This window comes from Bos mutus, chromosome 11 (assembly GCF_027580195.1).
Source record: "Bos mutus isolate GX-2022 chromosome 11, NWIPB_WYAK_1.1, whole genome shotgun sequence".
NCBI classification, from domain to species: domain Eukaryota; kingdom Metazoa; phylum Chordata; class Mammalia; order Artiodactyla; family Bovidae; genus Bos; species Bos mutus.
The window spans coordinates 23,175,362-23,190,810 of NC_091627.1; the positions used below are offsets into that span (position 1 = coordinate 23,175,362).

At 46.8% G+C, this 15,449-nt stretch overlaps 1 protein-coding gene across 2 annotated transcripts; it reads left to right on the forward strand.

The window, feature by feature from the left end:
* The first annotated feature begins 9,797 nt into the window (after positions 1-9,797).
* LRATD1 (LRAT domain containing 1) lies at positions 9,798-14,286 on the forward strand. Of its 2 annotated transcripts, none has more exons than XM_070379138.1 (2): positions 9,798-10,123; positions 11,038-14,286. In XM_070379138.1, the coding sequence occupies exon 2, from the start codon at positions 11,074-11,076 to the stop codon at positions 11,965-11,967; it is 894 nt and encodes a 297-aa protein (XP_070235239.1). In that variant the 5' UTR covers positions 9,798-10,123; positions 11,038-11,073; the 3' UTR covers positions 11,968-14,286. The 2 variants fall into 2 exon arrangements, with proteins under 2 accessions (XP_070235239.1, XP_005891103.2); XM_005891041.3 differs by having other exon boundaries at positions 9,801-10,053.
* The last annotated feature ends 1,163 nt before the right edge of the window (positions 14,287-15,449 follow it).

Below are 15,449 nucleotides of genomic sequence, written 5' to 3' on the forward strand. Positions count from 1 at the left end.
CCATATACAACAGCTTCACTGAGAAGAAGGAATGTATCCTCTTTACTTTTGAATCCTCAAGCCCAAGCCCTATGCCTGGTTCAGAGTAGTACATGCTCAATACTTCCTTTTTCAATCAAATGTGAAGTTAACATAATGGACAGTATCTAAGGCATGTGAAAGTGAAAAAGTGTTAGTCGCTCAGACATGTCTGACTCTTTGTGACCCTATGGATTGTAGCCTGTCAGGACTGTAGCCTGTCAGCCTCTCAGAACAGGAAGCATGTCCATGGAATTTTCCAGGCAAGAATACTGGAGTGGGTTGACATACCCTTCTCCAGGAGATCTTGCTGACCCAGGGGTTGAACCTGGATCTCTTGTATGGTAGGCAGATCCTTTACCATCTGAGCTACAAGGGAAGCCCAATGAAGGTATAATCTGGGTCTAATATTCAGACTTAACACTATGAGCACTAGTATAATAATAATTATAAGAGGATTGTTGTTTAATCGCTAAGTTGTATCCAACTCTTTGTGACTCCATGGACTGCAGCATGCCAGGCTTCTCTGTCCTTCACTGTCTCCCTGAGTTTGCTCAAACTCATGTCCATTGAATCAGTGATTCCATCCAACCATCTCATACTCTGTCATCTCCTTCTCCTCTTGCCTTCAACCTTTCACAGCATCAGGATCTTTTCCAATGAGTCAGCTCTTTGCATCAGGTGGCTGAAGTACTGGAACTTCAGCTTTAGCATCAGCCCTTCCAATGAATATTCAGGACTGATTTCCTTTAGGATTGACTGGTTTTATTTCCTTGCTGTCCAAGGGACTCTCAAGAGTACCTTTTCCAACACCACAGTTCAAAAGCATCAATTCTTCAGTACTCAGCCTTCTTTATGGTCCAACTCTCACATCCGTACATGACTATTGGAAAAACCATAGCTCTGATTATCTGGACCTATGTCAGCAAAGTGATGTGTCTGCTTTTTAATACACTGTCTAGGTTTGTCATAGCTATTCTATCAAGGAGCAAGCTTCTTTTAATTTTGTGGCTGCAGTCACGGTCTGCATTGATTTCAGAGACCAAGAAAATGAAATCTGACACTGTTTCCACATTTTCTCCATCTATTTGCCATCAGGTGATATGACTGGATGCCATGATCTTTGTTTTTGAATGTTGAGTTTTAAGCCAGCTTTTTCACTCTACTCTTTCACCTTCATCAAGAGGCTCTTTAGTTCCTCTTCACTTTCTGCCACTAAAGTGGTATCATCTGTATAGCTGAGGTTGTTGATACTTCTCCCAGCAATCTTGATTCCAGCTTCTGCTTCATCCAGCCCTGCATTTCACATGTTGTACTCTGCATGTAAGTTAAATAAGCAGAGTGATAACATACAGCCTTGAAGTACTGCTTTCCCAATTTGGAACCAGTCTGTTGTTCCATGTCCAATTCTAACTGTTGCTCCTTGTCCTGCATACAGGTTTCTCAGGAGGCAGGTAAGGTGGTCTGGTATTCCCACCTCATTAAGAATCTTCCATAGTTTGTTGTGAATCACACAGTAAAAGGCTTTAGCATAGTCAATAAAGCAGAAGTAGAATTTTTTTTAACATTCTGTTTTATTAAGAGGATAATACATAATATTATAAAGGAGGAATATAGAGAAGAAAAAATGCTATGGACCCAGTAGGGCAGAATTCTTTAATAGTTAATAAATTCTGTCTGGGCCATACAGAATTGTGGTCTAGGCGCTTATAATGTATAATCTCACTTGTGTGAGTGCTTGCGTGCTTAGTCGCTCAGTTGTGTCTGACTCTTATGACCCCATAGACTGGAGCCCACCAGGCTCCTCTCTTCATGGGCTTCTCCAGGCAAGAATACTGGAGTGGGTTGCCATTCCCTTCTCCAGCGGATCTTCCTCAGCCAGGGATTGAACCCAGGTCTCCTGCATTGCAGTCAGACTCTTTACCAACTGAGCTACAAGGGAAGCCCATTATCTCACTTAATACTCACCAAAACCCCTTAAGGAAAAATACTGTATTATTATTATTCCTATTTCAAAGATGAATAGACTGAGGTACATAGGGATTAAGCATATCAGCCAAGGCCAAACAACTAATAATGGCGCCAGAGTCTGAACCCAGCTATTCTAAAAGAGAACTGATCGATGAAAACTGCCCTACAATACGAGGACAAGCTCAGACGTTAGGATCAAAGGCAAAGACACAGAGAGCAATTAGGGCAACATTAGAGCCAGAGGGATGGTGGAGTGGGAACAGAAGAACACATACACATGAAGCTCCCTGCCCTTGGAGTTTAGAAATATGCTGAATACGTTTTAGCAGCAGTGGTATGTTAAGTATATGTTTTTAAATAAGAAACCACACTTTATGAACTATGTGCTATGTCTGTAATCAGATCCAAACTTTTGACAACTGGAAAATAAATAAATATCTCATTAAATAAATAAATATCTCATTAAAATCAATATAATTACTGAGCAAGGAAAAGAAAATGAATCAGCATTGGCAGTTAAAACAATGCACCATGACACCCAAAGGAAAAGCCCTAAAGAACAGGGGAGAGGTAAATCTAAGTGGCTACTTCACTCTTTTTTTTAATTAGTTTTTATTGGAGGACAGTTACTTTACAATGTTGTGTTAGTTTCTACTGTACAGCAAAATGAATCACCCTCATGACTGTTTTAAATTAAACACTTTCCCCTCCACTGAATTCTGAAGTGTCTCTATCGTTTAGCAATGCATTTGTCACAGGTTTGGGCTTCCCTGGTGGCTCAGCTGATAAAGAATCTACCTGCAATGCGGGAGCCCTGAGTTCAACCCCTGGGTTGGGAAGATCCCCTGGAGAAGGGAAAGGCTACCCATTCCAGTCTTCTGGCCTAGAGAATTCCAGGGACTGTATAGTCCATGGGGTCGCAAAGAGTCGGATACGACTGAACGACTTTCACTTCACTTCACTATCACAAGTTTACCAGAGCTGCCCATCCCTGTGGTATAGGTTGTAAGGGAATTTAAATGGAACGGGAAGGATGGGTAGAGGGAATAGAGGGGGATGGTGGGGGCAGGGGAAAGGGGAAGGGAAGAGAGAGAGAGGGAGAGAAAATTCCTCTGATTCCCATAAGCTATCACTATCCATTCAATTCTATTCATACCTATGCATTAAACCTCCACCCTGTAGCTCCGAAAGCACTCAGGGCTGGGGATACTGGTAGCAACAGTGTAGATACAGTCACTCGTCTTAAAGAGCTCATGCATATAAATAAATAAATAGGCAGTGTCAATATAACTGGGAGGGATCAGAGTGCAATGTGAATGGAATCTAAGACAGATGTGGTAAGGCAGAGAGGGCCACCAGGAGGAAGTAGAACCTAAAAAACTTTCTTGCCAGGGGGCGATTGGAAGAAAGAATCTTAGCAAAGGGATCAGAAGCAGTAACACAAGAAAGAGCAATGAAGCAGAGGATAAGGCAAAAACAAACAACTGAGTTGAACTGGGAAGGCTGAAGCAAGATGCAAGAGAAAAAGAAACTGCTAGCTACTCAGTTGTGTCCAACTCTTTGCAACCCCAGAGACTGTAGCTCGACAGGCTCCCCTGACCATGGAATTCTCCAGGCAAGAATACTGGACTGAGTACTTATTCCCTTCTCTAGAGAATCTTCCTAACCCAGGGATCTAACCTAAGTCTCCTGTGTTGCAGGCAGATTCTTTACCATCTGAGTCACCAGGAAAGCCCTGCAAGATGCAAGAAGGTGACTAACAAAAGAGGAGGTGGAGAAGCAAGCAAGGGCAAGATCTTGGAGCTGCCACATGGACTTGGGATGTTTTCTTAAGGTTGATGGAATTACTGAGGATGGGAAGGAGAGTCAGGCAGGGGAGGCACCCCACCCCACCACCAAATTTTAGAAATCACTCTGACCTACTGTATAGCACAATGAACTCTATTCAATATTTTGTAATAAGCTAAATGGGAAACAAATTTGAAAAAGAATAGACAGATGTATATTTATAACTGAATCACATTGCTGTATACCTGAAATTAATACAACATTGTTTACCAACTATACTTCAATATAAAATGAAAATGAAAAAAAAAAGAAATCACTCTGGTTACAATGTGGGAGATGACTGTGGAGCAATCCTGGGGTCAGAAAAAACAACTCAGGCTGTGGCAGTGATTTAGATGGGAGTTCCTAGTGGCTGGGACCAAGGAGGTGGCAGCCCAAAATGGACTAAAGAGGAGGGATAAGAAAAACAGTCACACGGGAGAAACAGCAGGAGGTGGCATGGTCCTAATGTAATCTGAGGATGAGGGAAAGTGGTAGATGATGCCCAGGCATCAGCTCAAAACACTAGGAGGGCAACAGTGCCCATCCACAAAAGGAAAACCCTAAGGGCAAGCATGTCTCAGTGCTCAGCCAGGGACATCCTGCCCTTTAGGTCTCTGTGGGACACCCTCGGGTCATGTCTTCGAGACAGTTCAGGAGAGAGATGGAATCTGGAGATTTCCACTAGGGAGTCATGACATGGAAAGATGATGAAAGTCAACAGCAGCGGACAAGATCTCATGATGAGAACAAACTGGGAAGAGAACACTCAAGAAAAGCAACTCTCAAGAAAAGACAAGTTGAAGGAAACGAGCCCACAAAACATAGGAAGAGGAACAGCCAGAGAAGCTGAAGGGAAACAAGGAGAGTGTACACAGTGAAAAGTGAAAGAAGAACTTATGTCAAGAAGGAGGAAGTTGTCATCTGTGTCACCTGCTTCTGGGAAGCCAAATAAAGTAAGAAGCCAAAAGAATCCATCAGGTAATGGATCACTGGTGTTTCTGGTGAGAGCTGTATATTGGCAATATGGGTACAGAAGAGAGCCTGTGGTGGGGTAGGGTAAATGTGTACTGACCATTCTTTCAAGACAGGAGGACTTATCAAGGGAGATGTTTAGTTAGGGGTGTTTCTAAGATGGGAGAGACTTAAAAGTGTTTCCATGCAAGTGGGAAGGAGCTAGTATGATAACTAAGATCATAAACGAAGGTGAAGAGAAGAGGTGATTGAAAGACTGAGGTACAAGGGAGTGGCATTCAGAGCCAGGACAATGAATCGATCTTTGAGAAAAATGGGATCAGAAAAGGAACGGCCATAGGAGGGAAACTCAGAAGCAATGCGAAAGGCAAAGCCAGGATTTTCATTATCAATCAATCAGCAGGCAAACAAGGAATGTACCTGGGAGCAGAGTTTCCTTGTCATTCATGTTTCTGCTCTAACCACAGCCTCTTAGCACAGCGGGCTAGAGCACAGGGCTCGAATCAACAGAAAACTAAGAGAAATCCACAGCTCTACCCCAGGACTACAATATAACTTTTAAAAAGCCAATCGACTTCACTCACTTTTGAATGAAAACACACACATTTACTAGTTTAATATGATCAGTCTAAAATGAAGCTCGCTTCTATTAAAGATGGACCACAGGATGTTGAGAGAACCTAATTCCAAGTATTTGTTAAGTGCCTACCTTCAAGGGCTGTCTCAGGAGAATAATAATTTCTTGCATTTGAGTAGAGCTTATCACTCTGCCACATCTAGAATGTGAAGGGAAACTGTTTAAATGTACAGATCCCTAGAGCCCATACCGAGATTAAGTTTCACTACATCTGGGTCAGAGCCTGGGAATCTGTATTTGCATCAAAGTCCTGGATGATGCCAGAGGACCATTTGGAAACCCAGTGCTACACATCACAGGGGAAACCGTCTTGCACATCATCTAATTGAGAACATACTTCACGTGTCAGAGTACTCAGGTTCTTGAAAACTGAAACAAACAGTGTCAGCTCAGTAAGTGAAACAGTGATCATGGTTCATGCAGGCAGTGAGTCAGATAAGATGCACCTATCAAGTATCCACTATGCACTAAACTTCATGCTAAGCAAAGGGACTACAGATTCGAACTAGATTTGGGGCTCTTCCCCACATAATTCTTAGTCTCCTTAAGGAAGAAAGAGAAGAAAATCAACCAATGATATAAATTTGATTTCATAAGCATTTCAATACATGTGACACATCTCATTACCAATAGGTACAAGGTACCACGGGAGCATAAAAGACAGTCTCCTTTAGAATGGTGAGGGGACAAACATGTGGGAGAGGCTTGAAAGGATGATAAATTTTGAGTCGAAGCTAGCTGAGGAAGCCGGGGAAAGACATTCTGGACAGGAGGCAGCAGTAGTAATAGTGACCCAGGGCTACCCAGAGCTCCACCATCACTACCATGTAGAAGTGGACCCCTGCAAAAGGCATGCACTCTCCTAAAATCTATAGAGAACACATTGGAGAGATTCATACTGGGTTGAGACATCTTTGTATAATCCATGTCCAGCAAAATGCTCAACCCACAAGTGCTAAAGTTTTACCCAGGGGATATTCATTGATTCTTTACTGGTAAAATGATAAGAAGCCATGAAAGATACTTTAAGCTCCTCCTGGTGGCTCATATGGCAAAGGATCTGCCTGTAGTGCAGGAGTCCTGGGTTCAGTCCCTGGGTCAGGAAGATCCCCTAGAGAAGGGAATGACAACCTACTCCAGTATTCTAGCCTGGAGAATCCCATGGACAGAGGAGCCTGACAGGGTACAGTGCACAGACTCACAAAGAGTCAGACACGACTGAGCAATGAACACTTTCTTCCAAAGATACCTTAATAAGAACATCCAGTGGTAAGAAGAAACTCAGAAAATGTGCAAAGCAAAGTTGGAAGAGTTCACTTAAGAAGAAATGGAAAGTCAGAATGTCAGTGCATGAAAAGAGATAAGGGGGAGCAGGTTACTAGGAATCCCTTTAGTCTTAGTTGCCATTTTTGTGGTCCAAAAAAAAGTAGAAGGCAGGGAAGATATTTAGAAAGATGCATAAGTTACTTACAAGGAGGTGAATGAAAATTTAGAGAAAAAAGTAGGAGGGGGACATGGGGTAGTACCTAGAGGAGACACATCCATTGTGGATTTCTTTGAGTTCTAGGTGGGTGACGATGCTGTGGTCCTTCAGAAATTCCATTACTGGAAAGCCCACCTCAACAGTGAGGACAGACACTAAGAGAGAAGGGGCGGGGGATGGGATATTTGGTGTTCTAAAATAAAGGAGAGACTACAGATCAGGACAGGCTACTTGCTGTTACAAATAGCCACAATGTTTTCTGATGGCTTAACCCATGAAGATTAGTTTCTCCCTCACATCACAACCCAATGCAGACAGTCACTGGGGAACTTGGACCCCGGCCATCTAGCGGTACCTCCATCTTTTAGAGCCCTAACAATGTTTTGTTAATTATCCTTTTGAATGATGGAAAAGTAAGCAAAGAAGAGCAGTCTGCTTACAATGTAGTCTGAAACAGTGAAGAATAGGACAGGAGGACAGAACACAGCATCCCATACAAATATATTGTAAATGTTTGTGCACAGGACTTTATCTTGGGATGGACAGAGGACAAAAAAAGTTATTCAGTGTCAAGATCTGCTGCTGCTGCTGCTGATCTGAGCTACTTCCAATGATTTCCTCTCAGACACCAGTAATGAACTCTTCAGATACTTCTCCCAGAGATCCCTGAAGTCCAGTTTATAACCAGGCCAATAACTCACTTTTGATTTCTGAAGCCACTTGTTCAATTCTCTTGACTACAGGGCCCAAATCAGTTGCTTATTATTTATAGCAAGTCTAAAAAATGTCATCACAAGCTGTGGTCAGCTCCAAGGATGGCAGCTGGTATTCTCATAACTCCTACATGGGCAATGGCCAAGTTTTTCAAAAGATTCATACACATCAAATGTATACAGATGGTCATTTTAAAACCATTTTTTTCAGCAATACTTAGTAAGCATCTAATTTGATAAATCACTGTACTTGGAGGCTGTGGGATATACACAAATTTTCAGAAATCACACATGAGCAGGAGACTCTGCAATCTGAAAAATATTTAAGCAGAATCATCTACCGAAAAAATATTTGTAATATGTATTAGTCCTCATGTAACCTGGGGCCAATCAGCTAACTTCTCTGGAATACCAGTTTTCTTACCTTATGCAACAAGATTTTATTCATTCAATAAACAGTAGAACAAGGTTAAAGACTGGTGTGAAATCCTATAGACCCTGGATCGATTGTTGATGTGGGTATTTGGGCCTCAGTTTCTCATTCGTTGCCATGGGAATATTAGTGAATCCTTAGATGCAGGAAGATTAAGTCATTTACTTAAACCTCAAAACATAGTGCCTAGTAACTTGTAAGTGGTCAATACTTGTTGACTGTTTTCATTTTCCTTACTGCTGATGAAAACCATTCTATACCGGTACTTAAAAAAGGCCCACAATACAAAGAAGCGTGAAACCCAAGTCAGTCCTCAAGTCATTCACTTTGTAAACAGGAAGAAAGTAAACAGAGGTTTGTAATGAAACAGGGGTAAGCGCTCTTAAGAGTTTGTGCCAGCTGCCAAGGAGGCACAAAGAGGAAGCACCCAATTCTCCCTGTGGAAAGAGGTTGGGATCCACCGAGAAGCTGCAAGAGACCAGCCTTGAAAGTAGAACTAGATGTCTAAGAACGCTTTAAGTCTTAACATCATAAGCTTTTCAAACTGTTGTTCTAAAATTTCACAGGTATGAAAGTAATCCTTTAGCATCCAATATCCAGAGCACATTCATTAACCTTCCATCCAGAAATGCAATCATTAATTACAGATGGACACCCTTCTCCCACGAAAAATCCCTTAGCAATGGCACTTCTAGGGGCTGTAAAGGAGAAGGCGATGGCACTCCACTCCAGTGCTCTTGCCTGGAGAATCCCAAGGACGGAGGAGCCTTGTAGGCTACAGTCCATGAGGTCGCAAAGAGTCGGACAGGACTGAGCGACTTCACTTTCACTTTTCACTTTCATGCATTGGAAGAGGAAATGGCAACCCACTCCAGTGTTCTTGCCTGGAGAATCCCAGGGACGGAGGAGCCTGATGGGCTGCCGTCTATGGGGTCGCACAGAGTCGGACACGACTGAAGCGACTTAGCAGCAGTAGTAGCAGCAGGGGCTGTAAAAAAAAAAAAAAAAAAAAGATTGGGTCCCACTGTTGGCATCCTGATTCGCCCCTTTCATAGACAGACCATTGGAGGCCAAACTCAGGCCCAGTCAGAGAGGAGGCTCGTCGGGGTCAGACTTTTTATTCGCATTTGACACCGCGCTCCATTTAAATCAGGCGGAAGTGCTAGGTCAGCAGTTTCAAGCGGGTCAAAGGAGAGGAGCCAAACCTCGCAGGCGCAATTTCAAAGGCATCGGCGCCCAGCAGGAAAAACGTCTGCGCCTGTGCGCCAGACTAGTCCAGGAGGCTTCAGGAACCCAGGGTCAGGGGTCCCCGACAGGGCCCCAGGTGCCCGCCTCTAACAATGGCGTTCCTCGCCCTGGGGCCGCGCCAAGTGCTCGGGGTGCAGTGGGGATTTTTCACCCCCAGATTCAGCTTCACTGCTTGGATCTGTTCTTCCGGGCAGAGTACCATTCCGGGAGGATGGTGCGCTCGGTTACGATCCGTAGCAGCAGCTGCTGGGCGCGGAGGGAAGCGGGCCGCCCAGGTAAGCCGGCGGCCCTTCGCGCGCTCCCGGCAGGCGCTCACACCTCGCTCCCGAGGGCGGCGCGCGCTCCGGTGCGCGGGGGCGGGGCGGGGCGCGCACCGGAGTCCCGCCCCTGCACCCCGCCCCCTCCGGCGGAGATTGACGGGGCCTGGGCACTCGCCCCAGCCAATGAGCGCGTCCCGGGGCGGGCCCTGGAACCAGCCGCTTCGGCTACTTAAGAGTCGTCCGCGGGGCTGCACGAAGGCAGAACAGAGTCTGGACTGCCCAGGTGGAGCCGGCGCCCCTGCCACCGCCGACCGGCAGGCGCACGGGCACCGCGCCGGGGACCGCACCGCACCGATCCACGCGGGGCAGAACTGAGCCGCAGCCTCGCTCGCCGCCCAGGACCCGCTCGTCACCACCACCTCCGCGGCACCCATGGGGACCAGGAGACTTTAAAGGAGTTTGGGGTTTCGGGAGCAGGGAAATCACGGGTACGAAGAGGCGGTTTGCTTTGCCTTGGAAACGTGTTTTCTTCGTCCGATTGTTTGGACCCTGTGCCGGGTAGGAGGGACAGGGGTCTTTTGGCTGCAAGTGGACCTCGTCACACAACCCACAGCCGCACACATGCACCCCGCACCGGCTTCCCCATCCTCCCCTGGCCTCTTTGTTAGGTTATTTTAGACAGAGCAGCCTCGCCCTGGCGCAGCCAGATTGACTCGGCTGGCAAGGGGGGTGGGGGGGAACAAGAGAACTCAGGGGCAGAGTGCACCTGCCTGTGTGGGCAGGTGTGCCTGAGAGTATGGATGTACGTGCCCGGGCGAGCGTGCAAGCGTGGGATTGGAATTGTGTGCGAAGGTGGGGGTCCGAGTGTGTCGTTGCGAAGGTTTGTCATTGTGTGTGCATGTGACATTATCACACCAGTGTACCAGCCTGTCAGCGTCTGGACTCCCAAGTGTGCAAAATTTTGTTGGTGTCAAGCGAGTGCCTGTGATGTGTGCGATTGTCATTGTGCGAGGCGCTGTCGCGGAGTGTGATCTAGTGTAAAACTGAGGGGTGGGCTGGGGAGGGTGGGGACTGACATGTGAACACAGCTTGCTCCAAGCTCTTCTGGGACCAGAGGCGTCCCTTCCTTCTCCCAGCCCAGCCCTCCGTCCTTTCCCGGGTGTCCTGACTCCCACGCTGCCCCAGCCCACCTGTCCTTCCCACCAGGACCCTGCACGCCCTCCAGCCCTCCTGCCTTTTCTCTTGTGGGAGTTGGACCCGGGTTCCCGTACAGGGTCTGAGACTGTGAGACTGTCCGCGGACCGGTGGCTTCTGTGCCAGTCCTGGCCCCCGGTTTGCAAAGGGCACTCGGCTGGGACGGTTGACTCGAGGACAGGCGCTCGGGCGGCCAGGTCCCAGGGCCACCGCTCGTCCTGGGGAGGGCCGGGCGCGACTCTGATCGTGTTCTCTGCGTGTCTCCTGTGCTTCTGCAGATCCCTGCTCCTGGCCCTCGCCTCGCCGCCTCATTGATGGGCAACCAACTGGACCGCATCACCCACCTCAACTACAGCGAGCTGCCCACCGGGGACCCGTCAGGGATCGAAAAGGACGAGCTGCGGGTCGGGGTCGCTTACTTCTTCTCGGATGAAGAGGAGGACTTGGACGAACGCGGCCAGCCCGACAAGTTCGGCGTGAAGGCACCCCCGGGCTGCGCCCCCTGCCCAGAGAGCCCCAGCCGCCACCACCACCACCATCACCACCACCACCTGCTGCACCAGCTGGTCCTCAACGAAACTCAGTTCTCCGCCTTTCGGGGCCAGGAATGCATCTTTTCCAAAGTGAGCGGCGGCCCGCAAGGCGCCGACCTGAGCGTCTACGCGGTCACCGCCCTGCCGGCACTCTGCGAGCCAGGCGACCTGCTGGAGCTGCTGTGGCTGCAGCCCGCGCCGGAGCCGCCCGCGCCCGCCCCGCACTGGGCCGTGTACGTGGGCGGCGGGCAGATCATCCACTTGTGCCAAGGCGAGATCCGCCAGGACAGCCTGTACGAGGCGGGCGCGGCCAACGTGGGCCGAGTGGTGAATAGCTGGTACCGCTACCGTCCCCTGGTGGCTGAGCTGGTGGTGCAGAACGCCTGCGGCCACCTAGGCCTCAAGAGCGAAGAGATCTGCTGGACGAACTCGGAGAGCTTCGCAGCCTGGTGCCGCTTCGGCAAGCGGGAGTTCAAGGCGGGCGGGGAGGTGCCGGCCGGCACGCAGCCCCCGCAGCAGCAGTACTATCTCAAGGTGCACCTGGCCGACAACAAGGTGCACACGGCCAGGTTTCACAGCCTGGAAGACCTCATCCGCGAGAAGCGCCGCATAGACGCCAGCGGCCGCCTGCGGGTGCTCCAGGAGCTCGCGGACCTCGTGGATGACAAGGAGTAGCAGTCGTCTGGAGGGGGGAACCGCCCGCCCCTCCGGTCTCCTGGCGCCTTCCCCGCCCCCAGGCTCCAGGCCGGCGATTCACCACCCCCGCTCCCCTGTTAAGGGCAGCCGGCAGCGGCCAGCTCCCCAGGCGGCAGCCTCAGCCTCGCACCTCTCTGGCGATGGCAGAAGTCCCAGGAACTCGCCCGGGGACCCAAAGGGCGGTGCGCGCTCGGCGGAGCTCCCTAAGGGTGGTGATGGTGTTGGGAGACCCAGCGTGCGCTACCCACCTTGGGTTGTAAGTGGGGATTGGATAATGGGCCGAGGGGAGCAGGGACCAGGCCTCCCCCGCGAGTCACTGGTCAGTGACTGACCCTCGATCACTCCTAGAAAAAGGGACCTTCACCGCGCCCCAAACGTGCACACACAAGGCCGGTGGGAGGTGAGCATCGAGTGTGTCAGGGCACCGATCCGCTCCAGTATGGATGTGTCCCCAGACGGCAGGATTTCCAAGAAATCGAGCCTGTCCCTTCTGCACTTGTGAATAATTCCACAAGAGAGCACTTCGGGACGCCAGGTTACCCCGAGGCCGCCCGGGACTCCTCAGCTCTCCAGCCCCGGGTCTCCTGACATTGTTATCCCAGGCTCCGGGCTAAACTACGGTTTGCCTCCCGATCTTTCCACCCAGGGAAGCGAACGCCACTCCCCACCCGCATCCGCCTGTGAGTCTCCCCTGCTGACAGAAGGAATGCCTTCCAGGTCCAGGGAGGTTGAAGGCGCAGCTCTTTTGGTGAGGAGGACCGGTCCCGCCCCCCACCCCGGACAAAGGGAAGGTTCGCCAGGTGTCGGCGAATTGAATTTGTCAAGAGGGTGCTGTTCTCAACCCTAGATGTCTCCCTCCTAGGGCTGCGTTTCCAAAATAACCACATTTTTAAAGGGGTTGGAGGAGAGGGAGGGGAAGACATGGCAACATTCCAGAAACCAGCATTGTTCCAGCACCATAGCCAGTACGTTTGGTTTGGCTTGTCTATAACAGAAATCTCAGAAGGTGGGGAGGTGGAAATAAAGTTTTAAAAGCAGAAAGAGCAGTTTTCCAACTTTGTCAACAAAGCCGATCATGTTGATGTTTTTTATTGACCATTTTAGCAACATGCTAATAAAATTTCAAATTGAAATTTTTATTTTCATGGCTTTAATCCATGATAGCTTAAATACTGGGGGCCATTAAGAGTGGATTTAGCTAAGAGCTTAGCTAACATTGCCTTTTCACTCTATTTTTCTCAAACCTTATGAGAATTCTGTTTTTGAATATTGTGGTTCATTTTTTTTTTTTTTTTTTTTTTTTAAGGGGCAGCCTGAGTAATGGTGGAGTTTTTAATCGGTGTGTATATTGTGATGAATTTCTGTCAGTTAAGGGGTGTACTGGTTCGGTGGAAATTGCTAGCAGGTTCCATGGTGTTAATTTCTCCTTGTTGTATACCATCCCATATTTGCATTGTTTGTTTTCTTCCTTTCCCCTGATCTTCTGAAAAAATGAATGTAGAATTGGTGGCTTTTCTCCCCTGACTCCTGTTTAGCCAGTCCCACAGTTTATTCCTGACTGGAGAGAACTTCAAGGATCAGGAGGAACATATGGTTTTCAAAAAGTAAGATTGTTTGAAACCCCTTCCTTGGTCAAGGACTTACTAACTTCTCTCCCTGTGCGCAGCCCCCTCTGATTAACTTGTTACTTGACTCAGTGTGTGTTAGACACACCTCCAGCATCTATTTCCCTTTCAAGGGAATTTGTCAAATAACAGTGTTTAGCTAATTGTTGCAAGCAATCACATACTGACAGCTGCGATTTAGTTGGACAGCAAATATTATGGCCAAAGCCAGTTTCTTGGCATTTCAAAAATAATGCAATAAAAACTAGTCGAGTTTAGCTGAGACTGGAAATGCCTTTTTTTTTTTTTCATGGTAAAATGATTCATCTCTGTTTTGTTTTTTAGTTTTCAGCCTGGATTCATTCCCTGATCTTGAGTCAAAAGGTCAGATCAATGAACTATGAACTAGAGTATTTTTCTTAAGCCTATTGAGTGATTTATTTTTTAAAAAATGTTTAAACGCCTATGCTTTTCTTTCAGCACATACAACAGCAAAACTTTTGTAATAATGAACTTATCTTTGCATGTATGGAGAACTGAAAATCATTTATTTCCCTTATTCCCCTTTCAAATAACAGATGGTGGATCCTAAATCGAAATTCTATATTGTATCTACACAGCCCACATTCTTTACTGTGTCCTACTGTATCTTGGCTCTCTGCTGTATTAAATACTATCCTAAGCACTTGTTCAACCAGGACTCCTTCTTGACATTTTGTCTTCCACCTGTCACTCTGAGCGTGGGACTTTAGCAAAAGAAACAATGGTCTTTCACACCTGATACTGAGATATATTTCCTCTGATGGCATAGAATCTGATTTTGCGTCACTAAAACAGAGGAATCGCTTAGCTTGCTACTCTCTGACACTAGTTTAGCAATACAAATGGGTTTGGCAGCCAAACTAGCCCTCATGACAATGTTGGTCTATTAAGGATTGGGTTGATGATACTTCCATAGATTCACAAGAGAAAAACATTAGTTTCAAAGGGAACTTGAAAGGTCTGTATATTCTTCACATTCCTACTGAAATAATTATTACCTATTGGTCAATGTTAATAATAACCAGTGGCAGAATAATTCCAGTCATTGTACAGCATAAAGAGGCTAATATTTTATGCTGAAAATGTGTCTAGTTTTAGAATGCTCTTAACAATGGGAATGACACCAAGGTGGAGTTTCTCTTAGAAGATGGCACCAGCAGACTTGATTTTTTTTTTAAATGAATATAATATCTCTGGATGTTATCAGAATTACAGAAATTAAGCCAAAAAGCCTCTTGACATTTTAATAGAAGTCGGGAATGTAGTGGCTTTTAGTTTTCTTCACGAGAACAGAACTTTATAGCAATATTCGCGGTGTTGAGTGTGCCTAAGCTGGTCGTTGGTTCTGTCAGTGATGGGGTTTAGAAGACCCCCATTCTTTTTCCACTTTCAGAAGGTTATTCTGAAGAGCAAATAACTAAAAACAAACAAACAAAAAAAATGAATATTTTTACTTCAAGGAGTGCTTTGTTACATATTTGATAACTAAGAAAAAAGGAGCCTGGAATGGGGAGAAGGGAGACTAGGCATACTTTAAACAAACCAGTCCTAAAACACTGTTATTCCCAAAGTATATCTCTTTGTTTAAAAAAAAAAAAAAACTTGTAGAAGATACATGTATTGCATTTATATTTTAAATTAAAAGTATATTAATTAGCCTATATATATAAAGTTCCTCAATATTTAAAAATTTTAAATGCCTGTCATGACTGTATTTTATTAACTGAAGCAAAGTTAGAAAACACTTGTGTCAGATTAGAGCATCAAACACAGAGGCAGCTGTAAGTTCAATGCGACCTGATTTTACTAGATTTT